The sequence below is a fragment of the Camelina sativa genome, chromosome 3, assembly GCF_000633955.1.
Source record: "Camelina sativa cultivar DH55 chromosome 3, Cs, whole genome shotgun sequence".
NCBI classification, from domain to species: domain Eukaryota; kingdom Viridiplantae; phylum Streptophyta; class Magnoliopsida; order Brassicales; family Brassicaceae; genus Camelina; species Camelina sativa.
This window is the reverse complement of record NC_025687.1, coordinates 8,508,089-8,525,947: the sequence shown is the minus strand read 5'-3', so window position 1 is coordinate 8,525,947 and position 17,859 is coordinate 8,508,089. Positions and strand designations below refer to the sequence as shown.

The following is a 17,859-nucleotide window of genomic DNA, read 5'->3' as shown; positions in this document are numbered from 1 at the left end:
TGAACAGATTTTCAAATATCTAAGCTCTCTGGATGTTGAGGATGCTAAAGATGTGAAATCCGGATACTCGATCACTTTTGTAAGTTTCTTTTTACTCCAGATCTTTGTTCTTTATCATATATTTTGATATTATCTCTGACTGTTCTAAGAAAGCTGAGTTTTTAGTTACTTAGTTTACTGATTGTTGTCAAATTGTGAACTGCAGTACTTCAATCCCAATCCATATTTTGAGGATGGAAAACTAACAAAGACTTTTACCTTCCTCGAAGAAGGGACAACAAAAATTACAGCCACCCCTATCAAATGGAAAGAGGGCAAAGTAAGCGGATATTTATTGCATAAACTAAGTCTATTTCTTATGATTATTCCTGTAACTATATTTCTCAACAATTAAGGGCTTGTCAAATGGAGTGAATCACGAGAAGAATGGAAACAAACGTGCATTACCTGAAGAGAGGTATAAATCCATCTCCCCATCCCTGTTTCAGTGAATTTTCACACGTCATAGATCCAAGTTAAAACTCTTGCTTTTCTAATTAGCAATTACATGTCTTTTTTAGCTTCTTTACCTGGTTTAATGATGCTCAACACAAGGAGGACGTTGAGATTGAGATGCATGACGAGGTATTGATCCTATATTGTTTTTTTTACTCTTTTCTGTAAGAGTAACCCCATGTCTGGCCCAACTTGAACTCAGAAATTCGTCTTGTAGCAGGTTGCCGATATCATCAAGGAAGATTTGTGGCCCAACCCTCTCACCTATTTTAACAATGTAAGCTATACTCACTAATTCATTTTCCAATCTTGACTTTGTTTAGAGATCACAAGTTGCTTGAAGATTTTGGTAAATTGTATGTAACTGTGTAGGAGGCTGATGAAGAGGACTTTGATGGAGACGATGATGGAGATGAAGAGGTAAAAGCTTCATCTAATTTTCTTTGCTTGGTTGAGTTTTCTGCTTAAAATGTGCCGCATCTGTGATATGCTTTATGTGCATGATGAGATGAAAGATTAGATAGAGATATCCTAAGACAGAACAACATTGTGTTATTATTTATGTCTGAAACCATTTCAGTCGAGGAGATTCCATTGTGAGTTTTACCTGATAAGTTTTTAATAACCATATCTATCTCTAGGGGAAAGAAGGTGATTCTGATGAAGATGATGACGAAGAAGGTGATGAGGAATGATGGGAAGGTTGCCCAGAAACCACATTTGCTTACATGTCTTCTCTATAACAGAATGTGTAAAGTTTTGTGTGTTGAGAGGTTTTTAATTTAAAGCAAAATGGATTATGACGACAACAGACAAGCTTTTATATTTTACCATAATAGTTACATCTTGTTGTATGAAACCATATTCAGCCTTTTGTTGCATAACCTTGCTTAAATGGTTTTTGAGTCTTACATAGCTTTACCTCATCTGTTGTCTTCTTTTTAAAGAGAAATAGTATAACTTCATCTCTGCTATAGTTTTGTTGTGTCTTGAGTGACTTCACTCGTCAAAGGTAAAACAGGATGAAACGAAAGAAAACGATTACTGAGTAGAGAATATGTGTGTTCATCATGTTAAACCCATCGGATCTTCAGCTTGAAATCTGGAGTCTTTTATTGTTTGGTCTGAAGGTGAATTTAAAGTGCCTGCCTATATGATGATTTACTAACTCCTGTTAGCCCTTGTCTTTCAAATCAATTGAGCAAAGCAAGATATTGTAATGTTTTATATAATGGAATAGAATTTATATGAAAAATGGGGTCTAGGTTCCTTTAGAAATTAGCAAAACATATCTCACATAGTGTATACAGAGCTCTTAGGGTCTGAATGGTGATTGCGGTCGGGGCGGCCAAATCCGTCAGCGGTTTAGACCGCCCCAAAAATAGGGTGGTCAGCAGACCGCTGTGGACCAACTCTATTTATACACAAAAACGGTTCGCAGTTGTTGGTACGCAACAGTTTTCTTTCTATTATCTTTAGACCGTACCGCTGTAGACTGTATTTGATGAATGGTGAATAGAAAACGGTCTAACCGTTGATGGAATTGTTGGCCTTGACCGCTGCAACCATTCACACTTTTAATTTAACTTCGACTGAGTGTTCTTCAGATTTCTATATAGCCTATAAAAATGCTCAGCTTGTGGGTAGTTCTACTTCTAAAGCCTCCATGCTTAAGGACTGCTACATATCGCTAAAGACTCCATGTTGAAGGTCTACTACCTATGCAGCTATGCCTAAAGGGTGTCTAAGCCGGTCCAAACCGGCAGAAAACAATGTTGACAACAAAGAGACGCTAAATTGTTTTTTACCTGATACACTAAAAAGTGGTATCTAGTAAATTTTCTCTCTAAATAACCTACAGTTTTCACATTTCTTAAGGGGAAAATGCTTAAAAATACCCCATTAACTACAAGAATCACCTGAAAATAATTAATTACTCGCAGCCATTATCTGAAATTAATTCAAAACCGTTATCTTTTTGTTGGAAATGTATTACTATAAATTTCTTAGCCGTTTCTCTTAAAGCCTTAACTATAACTATTTTTTTGTTTTTGTTTTACTATATTAACTAAAACTATTGTACTTAAACAATAAAAAAAAACTATAACTACAACAATTGTTCGTGAACACTTAAAAAATTGATTGGCAGTTTGGCATGCACACCATACGTTACATCTAATCTTAACTGATTACAGTTACTTGGGTGTAAATTTTATATTTTAACACTTAGGAAAAAGTGTAATAACATGAGTTCATCAAGATACTACTTTACAAATGAACAAATTAAATACGATTGGCTTTTATCGATCTATAATATATATCATTTCTTAAAGCGTATGAACATGATATCGTTATACAACTTTGACATAATAATATCATTATACAAGGTAAGCATACACAATTCTAAAGTTTTGGTGGAAATTGACGGGTATAGATTTTCTGCAAGAGAAGAAGGCTAGTATCAACTATTCCTAAAAAAACGCCTCTCTTATCAGCATTAATTACCATTATCATTACTAATATCTCTCTCGTAACTCCAAATTTTACAGGGCTATCAATTAGCCGTCAATACCCACTTTCTTGTACAATTTATATCATATAACTTCACTTCTATATCTTCTCTTTTCATATCTACTAGTACTATAGGGGTATATAGTATATATATATATACACCTCTCTCTCTCTCTCTCTCTCCCGTTGATTAGTGATCACAAACCACTTAATGATGATGAACTCATTTTGCAAATTGGAGTATGATCAAGTATTTGGCAAAGAAGATCACTCATTTTCATTTCTAAACCACTCATCACTTTACTCTCATCAAAGGTAAATTTAATTGACTCATCATGCATGAGTGTTTTTAAACGTGTTTCTAGCTAGTAGTTCTTGATCCATGTTTTAATTGTTGTGTGTTCTTAATGCAGCGACTTAGCGAATCTTTTCTTCGGCTTAGAAGATGACTTTCCTCCTTCTGCCTCAAGCTTTCTGGCTTTACCTGATTATCTTCCTTCTGCCTCAAGCTTTCTGGCTTTACCTGATCTTGATCCTATCTCCATCGTATCTCTTGACGGTATGCATATAACAGTATATGTTGCACTTAATTATGTTTTGTTCTCATGGATTTTATGTGTGCACTTCTCATTCTTGTCGTTCTGTTTAAGCAGATTTACGTAGTGGGTACGGTTCTGTTTCATGGACCGAAGAAGAGTCGATGCTCGATCTTGATTTGGAGAAAAAGAGTGAAACCATCTCCAACAAGAAGAGGAGATGCAGAGAAGAATGTGTTTCTAGCTGCTCTGTTTCGAAGACATTGTCGAAAGAAATCATCTCATTGTACTTCTACATGCCCATAACTCAAGCGGCTAAAGAACTTAACATTGGTTTAACTCTTTTGAAGAAGAGATGTCGCGAATTGGGTATTCAACGCTGGCCTCATCGTAAGCTCATGAGCCTACAAAAACTCATCAGTAATGTCAAGGTATAATAAACAACTATTACATATAATATAACTATGTTGTAATATGTGAAATTCCTCTATTGTGTTACGAATTCTTCTCTAGTGATATTTTTTTTTTCAGATTTTTTATTAAAGAAAAGAAAATTTGTTACCGAATTGAAACACCATGTAAAAAGCCTAAATGTGATGGTCTACTGTTTCGGTGAATTTTGATGTGACTATTTTTATTATTGTAACAGGAGCTGCAGAAGATGGAAGGGGAAGAAAACGAAGACAAGCTAAGAAACGCTTTGGAAAAGCTCGAGAAGGAGAAGGAAACGATTGAGAAGTTACCAGATTTGAAGTTTGAGGATAAGACTAAGAGATTAAGACAAGCTTGTTTCAAGGCTAACCATAAGAGGAAGAGAAGACATGGCATGTCCACGTCCTTCACATCATCATCTTCTTCTTCCTCTGTTTCGGGTTTGAGTGATAGTTGATGTAGGATGATCGTCGATGAAGAGATGAAGACATGAAGTAATTCTTATGTTTGTGTGTTGTGTAACGTGTAGTACTGTAGTGTTTTGGACTCTAATTGCAAAACGATTGTGACTCGTTATTACTAAAGTAGTAGCATATGTGTACTACACTAGTTTGCTCTTCGATCACGAATATGTTAAATTAAAAATTCACATTATATATTGCTTCTAAACTTTTCATAAGTATAATAAAATTCACCTTTAAGGAAAAGGAATTTATCAAAATCAATAACGGAAGAAGAGTTAATATGGAATTCGTAATGGACTTATGTAAATTTTCTTCTTTTAAAAAGATAATAAATGGAAATTGTAATGGACTTAACAAAAACAAATAGAAAATGTTATCTCAAAAATCCTAAAAAAAATTAGGAACCGACAAAGGTCTCTGCTATAAATATATGAGTTCATTCACCCTAAACCCTTACATCATCGATTAAATTTCTTCTTGGGTCACAACAACAAAGAGAGAAAGCAAAAACAGAAACCACCAGAATTATTATCGTTCTTTTTTTAATCATGTTTACGGGGGTTTTCGAACACGAAATCAAACACGATCCTGAACCGGAAGATGCGGGCACAGTTAGAGTCAATGCAAGGATCTTCGGAGGAGACGACGAAATCATGACATTCACGAGAAAGTCGTCCGTCGACGAATTCATTAACGATGATCGCAACGAGTGTGAAAGCAAATTGGACTTGGATTATTTCTTAAACCTTTCAGGGATCAGCGACTACGATATTGCACATGCCATGCATCACTTAGTTCGCTATGTTGCTAAAATAACTTCTTCAGAAAGTGATGGGTATTCTCCAGGGTGTGCTTTACAAGTGACGTTGGATCTTATTTTTTACGATGAGCCTCAAACTTTAGAGGATGTTCAAGTCTCGCGTGGACACAAAATCAAACACGATCCTGAACCAGAAGATGCGGGCACAGTCAGAGTCAATGCGAGGATCTTCGACCAAGATCATCACTCGTCGTTCACGACTTTGTCGTTTGCCGACGATTTCATCAACGGAGACGAGGGTGGGAGCAGACTAGACTTGATTAATTTCTTGCGGGAAGCAGGAATGAGCGACCACGAGGTTTTATATGCGATTTATAAATTAATCCCCTATGTTGCTCAAGTAACTTCGTCCGAAAGTAATGGGTATTCTCAAGGATGTGCTTTAGAAGTGTGGTTGGATCTTCTTCTGAGCCTTATATTAATTATGAATCAGATTGAAGAAGCAGTTCGAGTATGAAAATTCAAATTATAACGAAGATTTTGTTTTCTACAGTTTATAAAATCCCTTTTCTCTAAAAAAAATTAAAAAAAAAAATCCATTTTCTTTTTAAATTGGATGTTTTTTTTTTACTTATATAAATTTGGAGAATGTTGTGTTAATCATAGAACTGATAAGAATGGAAAGAGTTTTGAAAAGCTAAAATTAAAAAGAGGAAGAAAGACCTTTATATTGATCACTTATAGCCAACAACATCTATAAGAGGAAGAAGATCTTGAAAGTTTCTCCTCTGCTAAAACCTGGGATGCCATCAGACCGCGAGCAACTCCTCCACACTGGACCAACCAAGTTTGGTTCAAGGGTGCAATTCCTCGCCATGCTTTCCTATTTTGGCTCATGCATCTCAACAGACTTCCACTGAGAGAAAGACTGGTAAGCTGGGGTATGCAAATTGATCCTTGTTGTTGTATATGCGGTTTGGAACAGGAAACACGTGAGCATCTGTTCCTACGGTGCCGCTATGCTGAGACCCTTTGGTCGGAAGTCACAAGACGTCTTGGATAGAGGCCTTTCACATTTCACACATGGGAAGCTCTCTTGGAATGGTTGGATATGAAAGACGGGGTTACACCCCTCCCTCTTCGCAGAATCACTGCACAAGCTACCCTCTATGCAATATGGCATGAGCGGAATTACAGGTACCACAACAACGCTACTACGGATGCTATTACCATCTTCAAGACCCTCGACCGTCAAATCCGGGATGCCATTCGGGCAAAGCAGAGCAGGAGGAACTTCAAAAACCTCTTGCTAGTATGGTTGAAATATAACTAAGGCTTGGGTGTATATCTTCTCTTCGGTGTCTCCTTCCTTGTTTTTATTTTTTTGAGCAAGGGACGAACCATGTAATTCGGCATTGTAACTTCAACAAATTTTCGGTTTAATGAAATTCACATAATTTCAAAAAAAAAAAACAACATCTATAATCTATTAAAGGAGTAAAGGAAAATATACCGATCATTTTTACAAAATATATGGTTCCTAGAAAACATCTCTTATATATACACAAAGTGCCTTAAACTCCTATGAGTATATCTTGGACATTCAATATAGCAATGCCTCAGAAACTCAGGCATAAGTCCAGTATCCATAGAATACAGTAGTATGTTGTATACGTGAGTCCTGTCCTGAATCTCCTGATTAATTAGTTCGGTTGCTGCAATCATATATGTTTTTTTTTTTTTTTTTTTTTTNTTTGGTCAAAGCAATCATATATGCTTATAATGTAAAAAACAAAGGGAACTTTTTTTTTGCATTAATTAACTTCATAAAAACATTAATTGAAAACTAAATTTCTACCATAAATAACAAGAAAAAGGGAAATTATCCATCGTTATGAAATTTAGAAGAAAACATGAAAAAAAAAATATCAATGAAAACTGTGACGTTATCGAATCCCAATAGAATTAGATATTCTGCTAAATTTATTTATACCAATCTAGTCCCTCTAATATAAATATGTAGATGAAATAATTCAAGAGAACCCTAAACCCATATATCATCATCGATTTGATTTATAATCCAATTTTCTTTCTTTTTCTTCTTCGCTCTTCTCGCCGTGATGATCTCGTTCTTTTCCTACGAAATCGACCACAATCCTGAACCCGATAATGTTGGCACAATCAAAATCAGTGTTTCTACAACCAAAATATATCAAAGTATCATCTATTGGGACCTCTATGAAAAACTAATAGAATTCTCTGGTAACCCTGAATGTATAGATGTAGAGCTTACTGAATTCTTGATGTGGTCAGGAGAAACCACTCCCGTAGATGATTACGATGTGTTTTTACACTTACGGAGACTTGTAGATCAAGCAATTTCCTCTGATGATTATAATCTAGGTTGTGCAGTGTACTTGAGGACTCTTACTATCGATGTTCCTTCTGAACAAATTGAGGTACACGTCCTAGGTTTACTGGATGAGCACGATGTTATCTTTGAATTTGATCATCATCAAATTGAAGAAGCAGCTCCATCTCAGCTTGAAGAAGGTCTTCGAGTCTCACTCAGTGAGACCATTGAAGAAGAAGTTTCAGGTTTAGAGGATGATGAGCAGGATATTATATTTGAATTTGATCATCATATAGAGGATGAGCAAGACGTTATCTTTGACTTTGACCATCGAACTGAAGAGGCAGCTCGGTCTCAGCTTAGAGAAGTTTTTCGAGTCTCGATCAATGAGACCATTGAAGAAGACGTTCTAGGTTTAGAGGATGAGCCCGATGTTATCTTTGTCTATGAAGAAGCAGCTCCATCTCAGCTTGAACAAGTTGCTCGAGTCGACGACTTTGTACAGTTATTGGATGTGCACAATGTTAGCTTTGACTTTGATCATCAAACTGAAGAAGCTGCTCCATCTCAACTTGGACAAGGTTTTCAAGTCTCGCTCAATGAGACCATCGAAGAAGAGGTTCTTGGTTTAGAGGATGATCAGCACGAGGTTATTTATGTCCGTGGAGAAATGGCTCCATATCAGCTTGTTCGAGTCTTCGAGTTTCGACACTTATGGGATGAGCACAATGTTAGCTTCGACGACTCTCATCATCGAATTGAAGAGAGGGATCGTTCTCTGATTGAAGAAGTTTTTCAAGCCTCATTCAATGAGGCCAATATTGTCAGGTCGAGACCTGCGAGCAAGCTCACTGTCGAGTCTTTGAAAAGAAAAATATACAAGAAGACTAGCGATGATGTGGTCGGTGAGATTGACATGTGCTCTATTTGTTTGGAGGAATTTAACGACGGAAGAAGTATTGTGCCTTTACCGTGTGGACACGAGTTCGACGAGGAGTGTGTTATGAAATGGTTTATGAGTAGTCATGTCTGTCCATTGTGTCGTTACGAGATGCCATGTGGGAGATGAAGGGTGAAGGAGATTTGAGAAGCTTTGCGTTTTGTGCAAAATATACCATAGTTTATTTTTATATAAATCAGTTTATATGGTTCTATACTTCTATTCTATATATCGATTCGTTTTCTATGGTTCTATGCTATAAATTTAATATAGTACTCTAATATATATGTATATCTAACAGCTGCGAAATAAACCCTCCATTACCTAAATAGAAACAAATTATGTATTTACAATATTGTTCTAATAGATTTGCGTATAAGATTAAGTCTATCATGTGAATTTTGGCAAAAAAATTGAAATCAAATTTAAAACGAATAATACAGAGTTGACTTAGGACCTTTAAGGGTTTTCTTTTCCCATCTTATAATAATGTGCGAAAAAAAAAGTAAATTAGATTTATACTAATTTAAAAAGGGAAAACAGAAGAGCATCATAAGATGTTATAAAGAAAGAAAAAAGGAAAAATAAACAAACCCAAATAAGATAATAACAGAAAAAGAAAAAGGAAATCTTGGAAAATATCAAAATAGTACTTAAAATCTTAAACAATAAAGTGTATTTCCAAATCCCACTAGGCAAACGAATGCACGCAGAATCATCTATATATATATATAGGGTTGTGACAACCCTGAACATAAACACAACACACACAGAGCCATCACTTTTGATTTTCTTATTTTAATTTTTCATCATCATTGTCTTCAATCAATCATGAGAACCGTATTGGATCACCATATTAGACGCAATCCTGAACCAGAGGGCGACGGCACAATCACAATCAATGCAAACGTCGTCGGTTATAATCCGACTTTTACGGCTTCGTCGTTTATGGAAGAATTCATACACGATGATGACGAGAAGTGTCGAAGCAAAGAAGACCTGAACTATTTCTTGATGGAATCAGGAATTAGCAACGATGATACTTACGATGCGATAACAAAGCTAATCTTCTATGTTGACGAAGTTACTTCGTCCGCAAGTCATAACTCTTCTCCGGGGTATGATTTGCTAGTGTCCTTGCTTCTTATTCCTAACTCTCACATTGAAGAAGTGATTCAGATTGAAGAAGCGGTTCAAGTCTCGTTCCACGAAACCAACAATTTCCCTTTGAGACCCGCAAGCAATCTCGTGGTCAAGTCCTTAATCAGGAAAATATACGAGAAGGTTAGTTCTACTGGCGAGACAACGTGCGCTATTTGTTTGAAAGAGTTTATTAACGGTGAAAGTAGAGTTGTGAATTTACCTTGTGGTCATGACTTTGACGATGAGTGTCTCCTAACGTGGTTTAAGACCAATCACACTTGTCCGCTGTGTCGTTTCAAGTTGCCGTGTGAAGATCAATATTGAACTAATTTGGCAACAAAATTAGTTCGAGACTGTGGACTGGATTTAGGGTTACTTCTTATTGTAATGCAGCTTTCCTTTTTCTACAGTACATATAATTAAATTCCCTTTTTCATAACTTAGAACTTAATTTGGAGTTTGTTATGTATGCTGTCATGATAAGAGTGATATGTATCAAGAGAGTCTTGAAAAGCTACACTTGGCCAACATCTATAGAAAACAATATATCGATGATTATATTTATCATTCTTGTAAAATATATGGTTCCTAGACAATATTTCTTATACACAAAATGCCTAAAAACTCCCCTGAGTATATGACACAAGCTCATACATACAAAAACATGTACACTCTCTCTATATTTATATATATATATATATATTTTTATCTTGGACACTGTAGCAATGGCTCAAACTAGTCCTGTCAAACATAAGTCCAGTCATCATACATACATAAGCCATGTCTTGAGTTAGTTCGGTTGCTGCAATCACCAAAGATACAGAGACATATTCAGTTTGGTGGATCATATAGCTAGATAGTTACAATGAAGGTATAAAACACTAACCTGGTTGTAAGAAGTCTGACCAAACATGGAATCTGGAACCCAATTTTGATGATGGTGATGATGATGATGATGATGATGATCATTGACAAACATGGACTGATCATGAGGAATTTGAAAGCAGCCACTATTATCATTAGCCATTGGATCATACATTGAAGGATCAAGTTGTTGTTGCTGTTGCTGTTGTTGTTGGTGTTGGTGTTGGTGTTGCTGTTGCAAGTTGTTCAATTCCATTTCAGATTTTATCTTTTTCTCTTGATCGTCTTCCATTCCCAAAGTAGAACCAAATGGGGTAGGATATGAATATTCCTCTCCAAGTTGTTGTAAACCCAAACAACCGTTTCCTTGTTGTTCTAAGTGCTCAAACTGTTGTCCCGGGTTGCTACATATCTGATCTTCTGGTTTAATAGACTCAAAGAAGCAGCTTGTGTAAACAGGAATCGATCCATCAATCTCTCTGTTTGAAATCAGTAAAGCATAACTTGAGTGAGCACTTTCATAGTGAAATTGGTTTTTTAATTGTGACTTAGACTCTTACCTATGAGGAAGATAACTGGAATCACCAGGTAAGATTGTTTGCTGGTTATCATTATCAGGAAGCCAAGACATCGAGTGAGCTTCTTGCATATTACTATTACCTCCCATCGCCATAGGCAACTGTATCCCGCTGTGAAACTGCATTTAAAAGCTGGGTCAGGTTAAGAACATATCCTGAGGAGAGACAGAGAGCAGGAGAGAGAAAGGAGACAAATGGTTATAACCTGTGTTGTTGTACACTCTATTGGTAAAAGTTGGTTTTTTGCGTAATGTTCCTGAAAAATGGAGGATATTGTCTTTCGTAAGTATATTTCATATGTTCAGGGAAATGAAATGAACTCCTGAATCTTAGGTCTATAATGGCTGAGTCATTGAGTGAAAAGGAAAACATAATAACAAACCTTATGAATCTGGATTCTTTCAATAGATTTCCTCAATGATTCTTCCAATAAACTGAGGTGCTCTGTGTTTTCTATTCTATCAATGTTCGTCCAGCAACTGAAAACACCGTCCAGAAGAAAACGAATTATAAGATTGAAAGTAAGATTTCAAGAGGCAAAATTTATAACGCAGGGAACTATAAAGTTTCACACCTCAACCTCCTATGACACTCCATAAGCTGAGATTGGTAAATCGCTACTTGGTTACTTAGACCCTGTCATGTGGTTATGTTAACACGAACTTTAGCAATTTGAGTCAAAGAGATTAAAAAGTATCCACGAAAGTTCAAGAACCGGAGATGGTTGATCCATACCTCAATAGTTTGATTCCTGCAGGATAGAGTAGACAACAACATCTCAGATATATGAGAGGCTTACAATGACAAGATATGGTTATTACTTATTAATTATAAGAACTTATGGCAAGTACCTTGCTCCTAAAAAGTCATGTATATTTACATCATGATCCAGTTTCTTAAAAGTCTTCTTCAATGCCTGCAGTTGAGCAAAAATCAGCTCAAATTTTTGTTTCAAACGAAACATAAAGTTGATGATATAGAAAGGAAGAAATTCAGTGAGTTTTTATGTCTTTACTTCAAGGCTCTCCAGTTTCCTGTTGCATTAAAAAAAAAAAACATTTTGATTTTAGTTTCGTAACACAAATTGCATCAAAGGACTGATAGTATCCAAACTTTTAGCATAATGCTTACCATACCTTTTTGTCCTTTCTTGTGGAGTTAATTGCGCAAACTTGGAAATAACCTCTTCAATGCAACTGCACAAAAACCAAGTTAAGTCTAATAACAGTATATTGCAAGAAACTTGAATACAGAACCTCAATCGATCACCCCTCTCTATTAGATTCAAGAAGCAAGAATCACTCTTTAGTACTTACATAACAACAAAGAACAATATCTGAGAATTGATAACTGAGGAAACTAGAACAGTTTAAAGTCTTTTTAGAGTCCCTTATCTCTCCCAAAGCTCAAAATACCCCTAATCAGTTCCTACTTATGCATTGTGTGATCTTCACAATACTCTAACCATTCCAGCTAACATCCTTACAAAATTTTTATGAGTTCCTAAACCAAAGTATTAAAGATGATAAAAGAGAAACAAGCTTGGGAATGTTATAATACCTGTGTTCTCCATGGAAAGCAGTAGCCCTTCCGGTAGGAGAAAACATAAGAAGGACAATATCAATATCACACAAAATGGATAACTCTTTGGCTTTCTTCAATATCCCATTTTTTCTCTTCGTGTATGTAACTTGCCTGTTACTTGTGCTCTCAAGCCGTTTAATCTTCAACTTAACTCTACCCATCCTGTTTTATAAACAAAACATTCATCAAAAAATATCCCATAAAAGAAGAGTGAAATTTCCCAAAGGATGAACATTTTCTTGCGAATACTCACTTCAATCACGAGGTGAAATTTTAATTTTTGCAAGGGATTGATCAAATGATGAAATTGGTTATAGCAGAGCAAAAAAAAAAGATCCAATCTTTGAAGATGGGGGACGTCTATATTCGGACACAGAGTCACTGTAACGGAAGATGGTTCTTTTTATATAAAAAGGGTCTTGTCTTTCGCAGCAGAAACAGAGAAAAAAATGGGTCTTTGCGTCGAAACAAGAGAAGAATTCATGAAAATGAGCACAGAGGAGGCGAAGTCACGAAGAAGAGAAAGATCATGGAGGAAGAAAGAAAATTGAAAAAAATATTTGTCCCGAAGAAGAAGAAGAAGAAGAAAAATTTTGAATAAGAGAAAAAAGGGAAAGATTAATGGTGGAACAGAGAGAAAGCTCACAGAAAGCAGACGAAGGGACTACCTTCGATTTCGCTGGCAAACTTAAGACGTCGACCAACGGAATTGTGTGCTTCTGTGTTAGAGAGAGGGAGAGAGACAAAGGTTAACCAAACCCGGTTTTCCTTAATCGATTGCTATTTAATCCAATATTTTTCGAACCGACAATACCATACCGGTTTTGCTCACTTGATATTGGGCCAGTGTATAAATTTTTTTTTAAAAGCCCATTGATACCCATTGACTTGTCTGTCTCTGCCCTAATTTAGCTCCGCCTCTGTTCTTCAATTCCTCTATTTAATACTTACCGAGATGAAGCCTAGTATTGAGATTTTCTCAGAGATTCGATCTTTTGCATGTCTAAATGTCGGGTGTTTGTGTGTCTGTGTTGTTAGGTTTTTATGCCCCTGATGGTTTTAAATATACTTTGAGAGATGAGTCTCTAGGAACAAGAAATCAACTCATGAGGCGTTTTTTTTTTGTTCTTTCTCATGGTTACAAATCTGTTTTCTCTTGTTTTAATCTGATCTTTGAGCTTATTGATGTGATATGGTTTTGTTGGCTACTCCTAGTTTCTGATTTGATTTGGGTTTTGTCTGATTAATGCAAGTGATGATGAAAAGACAGGGACATCAGAGTCTCTTTGTTAAGAGATGCGAATGATGACTAATGTCTAGATGGGAATCTCACTGATGCAACATGTCATAAAATTATGCAGTTTAGTGTGTGCAGTTTAGTTTTGGTTGTTGTTTTGTTTTGTGTTTTTAATACCCCTTTTTGCTGTCTTTTGATGAGTGCAAGTGACGATTAAAAGACAGGGACATCAGAATCTCCTTGTTAGGAGATGAGAATGATGACTAATGTCTAGATGGGAATCTCTCTGATGCACATAACTTTGAATCATCAAATTTTTTTTATCTTTAAACAATTTTGTTTGATTAGTTTGTGTTTGCCAATGATGTGTCTTTACAATTGCACGTATTATCAGATTTTTTGGTGATGAATATCACAAATGTCTGAGGCAAACCTTTAAATTGTTAAAAAATGACTATAAACTTGTGAGGAACTGTCTAGTTATTTGCAATTAAAGCTTTGTTTTGGTCTAAAGCCTTAATCCATAGAGTTGATTTATATGCATTTAAGCTATGTTTGCAGGAAGAAACACTTGCCAGATATGAAGTAGAGGAGACTATGAATTTGGGCAAAACAGAAGATTTTGAAGATTAGAGATTGGAGTTTAAACGTGTAGAGTTTTCTATGTATTTTCAATTCGAGTTGTAAACTTGGAACACATATTGCAGAACACATCAAACTAAAGAAAATCTTTCTTCGCAATGTTAGATTCTTTTGTTTCTTGAATGTAGAACCTCAATATATCAACAAACTAAACAAGTAGCTTCTCAAAAGACGAACATCATCACTATTAGCAAACACAAAGAGATAAGAAGATAACTTCTACACTCCCTGAGTTTCTTTTTTTTACAAGTGATCAAAAAAGATAAATAGAAAAAAAAAGGGAAGAAAAATCCAAATATGTATGAGTCATCATCATATTCGGACAAACATGTTCAAAAAGATCAAAGAGAATCAAGACTCTCGGTTCTGCTTCTCACAATCCGATGAAAAACTTCTCTAACTTTCCTCTCAAACGGATCCAAACCATTTCTCAAAGCTTCACGAACCTGAACGAGCTCATCAACTCTCTGTTTCACCTCAGCTTCCTTGTGATCATTCAACGGAAAATGAATCGAATCGATCAATTCATTCATCAACCTCGAACTCTTCTCAATCCTATCAATCTCCTTGAGCAATCCACAACAGTTCTTCCTATCTCTTCTCTTAGATTCCTCAACAATCTTATCGTGCAACGACATAACAGGAGCTGCCCATTGGAAATGCCTAGGCACAAAGAAGTTAACTTGCAATCCACGGTCTTGACAAGGAATCGCAGCTACCAAAACCCACATGACAAAAAGCAAAACCGAAGTCATTGTGTAAACTGGTACAGCTAAACCATTGCTCGCAGCAACCTCGTTTGGTCTAGGCGTTGCTAAGTTGTTAGCTAGAGCTTGTAACTGCTTAGAAGCTGACCATGATCTTGAAACACTCCAAGAAAGAGATCTGAAGTTACCAATCGAGCGGTGGTGACTCTCTTTGACCCTTCCGAATGAACGGTTCCGGTGAGCTAGATTTGTACCGGAAGGATGATCTTTCTCGTCGAGCATTCCGATTGCTAAATCGACCAGAGCTTTCTTAGCTCGCCGGAGCTGTCCTTCTCCGATCGAACGGTGCTGACTATCTAAAGCAGAGATAACGATGTCGGCAAGTTTCTCCCATTGACGGATCTGTTCGATACCGTCGCGGATTGCGTTACAGACATCGAGAGCTTTGATGCTCCGTTCGAAGTAGTCAGAAATCAATCTGTCCATGGGAGATTTAGAGATCTGAGAACGATGGTTGAAGACGATAGCTCGAAACTCTTCTTGACAACAGAGGAAAGAATCAAGAAGCTTTCCGATCCACTCGAGGGAGAGAAGGTCGTTGGAAGAGGCGTTGAGATCGATGAATTTCTCAGCGACTTGTCTCTGAAACGAATCTAGCTCAACCTCCATGTTGCTTGGCTCGTGGTGGTTGTGGTGGTGGCTACTATTTCCGGCTGATGATGATGAGTCAACTTGGTCTCGCCGTAAACTTAGCAACGACCTTCCAAATGATCCTTGAAAATCCGTTGCTGGCATCCTCAAAACAGACGCAAAATCGAAACTTTTTTTCTCAGAAAAATTCTCAGACTTGGGGGAAAAATATCTTCTTTTTTGGTTTAATTAGTATTGGTTTTGGATTGAGAGAGAAAGTGAGTGATGATGATTGATGAAAGCTTAGGAAGGAGAAGATATGTATTTATAAAGCGATTATTTTGACCGCGTAATTTAGAAACATTCAATATTAGTTCACTTTCTCTTTGTTTTTGTTTTTTCATTCACTGGGACTAATACTAATAAAAGGTGTGACGAGTAAAGCTAGAATTTGATTTTTTGTGTTCTCATTCCTTTTTCTCTTTTGTTACTCGGTACGATACACGTCTAGCATTGTAATAAAAAGTACAAGGATCTGTAGGAAGTAAATGCTGCAGTGTAAAAAATCTCAGTTACAGCAAATTCTTAAAAGTCACGGGGCTGTGATATATGAAGTCAAAGAGTGAGATATTGAAGGGTGTCACGTGGCGGTAACAAGAGCTGTGACGGAGCCTAGGTCAATGCACTGCACATGTGGAGAAAAAAGACAGCTAAGTCTTCGTTGGCGTGTTTTGTAATGAAGAGAGAGAAAGAGAGAGAAAGAGAGAGACGGACTCGGTCTTGTCTGACTGATTCTTTCTCGTCGTTCTAGAATCCCTCAAGGACAAAAATGCTGACATGGAATTCTCTTTTTTCTGATAGTACTAGAAAACAAATAAACAATGATAATAGTACTACAACAGTAACATTTACCTCTGCAAATTTAAAAGCTAAGTTAGGAAATAAACTCTTTAACATTATACTATTTTATACGCTTTTATACTCATATGGTAGGTAAACTAATGAAAATTTTCGTAACAATAAACGCGCACACCTCGAGGAAGTATTCGCCCTAGCCGTCAACCAAGAGCTTTTCTCCGATGGCCGGCGATGGATGGCTTCCACAACACTATTGTCGGTTCCAGTTTCTTCTCGTTTTAGTTTGTCTTCCTAGCTTTGTCAATATTCAGTTTCGTCGTCTCCAACCTTTGTCATTTACTCTCGGTGATGGTAAGTTCCTTTCGGCGTGGTGACTATTTCGGAGGATTGGTGGTCGATTGTTGATGTTCGGAAGTGGATCTATTCTCAGGTGGCTCCTTTTCGTCTTTCTGATCTGGTCGTGGAGGTTCAAGATTCCCGATCTGGTTTTAATGTCTCGACACTCTAGTTCATCGGCTCTGTTCTCGTTTGATTGTGAGTCGATGATGACTTTATCGCATGTTCTGGTTGCTTTTGAGGTGGATCTGAAGAGCTTTTTCTTGGATTTTGTTGGCTCTGCCGTGGTGTTGTCTCAGCTGAAGCTTGTATTTAGTCAGTTTCTCGTATCCCTGAATTCGCTTGAAGTTCCCTTTGATTTTGCGACAACGGCCTCGTTGTTTTTGGGTTCCTCCTCTTTTGGTTGTGTTGAGTGACTTGGCTTTGGTTTTATGTGGTTTGATAGCTTATGTCCTTCTTTGTTTACGACGGTCTAATCGTTGGTTTTGGCTAGGTCTTTGGATTTAGAGGTCCTTAATCTACAAGTTGGCCTTTTCGTGCAATCCGGTATCAGCTCCTTTGTGGCCTCTCTTCTTTGATTTGGTTGTTAGCCTGGTTGACTTGTTCTGCTACGATAATCTTTCTTGGATTTTGCTTATGGTTTGTCTCTGATTGCCCTTCCATGGCTGAGTTTTCAATCGGGTTCCTCTTATTGCAAATCGTGGATGGTTCAGCTTACCCACTTGTTTGGGTTTCCTCCAGTTTTGCTAGAAGGTTGGTTTGGTCGTCTTCCTTGAGCTAATGCGTTCA

General features: G+C 36.8%; 5 protein-coding genes across 5 annotated transcripts in view; 3 read left to right on the top strand and 2 right to left on the bottom strand.

Annotated features, from left to right (window-relative positions):
• Positions 1-1,408, top strand: part of LOC104778780 (NAP1-related protein 2-like) — a 2,620-nt gene extending 1,212 nt beyond the window's left edge. Inside the window, exons 3-9 of the mRNA XM_010503217.2 lie at positions 8-79; positions 206-319; positions 396-457; positions 561-624; positions 716-772; positions 868-915; positions 1,137-1,408. Coding sequence (XP_010501519.1) covers positions 8-79; positions 206-319; positions 396-457; positions 561-624; positions 716-772; positions 868-915; positions 1,137-1,190 — 471 coding nt within the window. The 3' untranslated portion in view covers positions 1,191-1,408. The remainder of the gene's footprint in view (positions 1-7; positions 80-205; positions 320-395; positions 458-560; positions 625-715; positions 773-867; positions 916-1,136) is intronic.
• Positions 3,224-4,431, top strand: LOC104778779 (protein RKD1-like). The gene is made up of 4 exons (XM_010503216.1): positions 3,224-3,321; positions 3,420-3,565; positions 3,657-3,973; positions 4,192-4,431. The coding sequence occupies exons 1-4, from the start codon at positions 3,224-3,226 to the stop codon at positions 4,429-4,431; spliced, it is 801 nt and encodes a 266-aa protein (XP_010501518.1).
• LOC104778778 (E3 ubiquitin-protein ligase RNF181-like) lies at positions 9,323-10,063 on the top strand. The gene is made up of 2 exons (XM_019239819.1): positions 9,323-9,432; positions 9,724-10,063. The coding sequence occupies exons 1-2, from the start codon at positions 9,323-9,325 to the stop codon at positions 9,956-9,958; spliced, it is 345 nt and encodes a 114-aa protein (XP_019095364.1). The 3' UTR covers positions 9,959-10,063.
• On the bottom strand, positions 10,213-13,394 carry LOC104775996 (agamous-like MADS-box protein AGL65). The gene is made up of 12 exons (XM_010499984.2): positions 12,914-13,394; positions 12,637-12,822; positions 12,213-12,272; positions 12,092-12,110; positions 11,928-11,992; positions 11,812-11,827; positions 11,651-11,712; positions 11,459-11,555; positions 11,282-11,332; positions 11,059-11,195; positions 10,521-10,977; positions 10,213-10,436 (listed from the first exon to the last, which is right to left on the bottom strand). The coding sequence occupies exons 2-12, from the start codon at positions 12,819-12,821 to the stop codon at positions 10,425-10,427; spliced, it is 1,161 nt and encodes a 386-aa protein (XP_010498286.1). The 5' UTR covers position 12,822; positions 12,914-13,394; the 3' UTR covers positions 10,213-10,424.
• LOC104775995 lies at positions 14,617-16,235 on the bottom strand. Its single transcript, XM_010499983.2, has one exon. It carries the CDS (start codon positions 16,039-16,041, stop codon positions 14,881-14,883), a length of 1,161 nt encoding a protein of 386 aa, XP_010498285.1. The 5' UTR covers positions 16,042-16,235; the 3' UTR covers positions 14,617-14,880.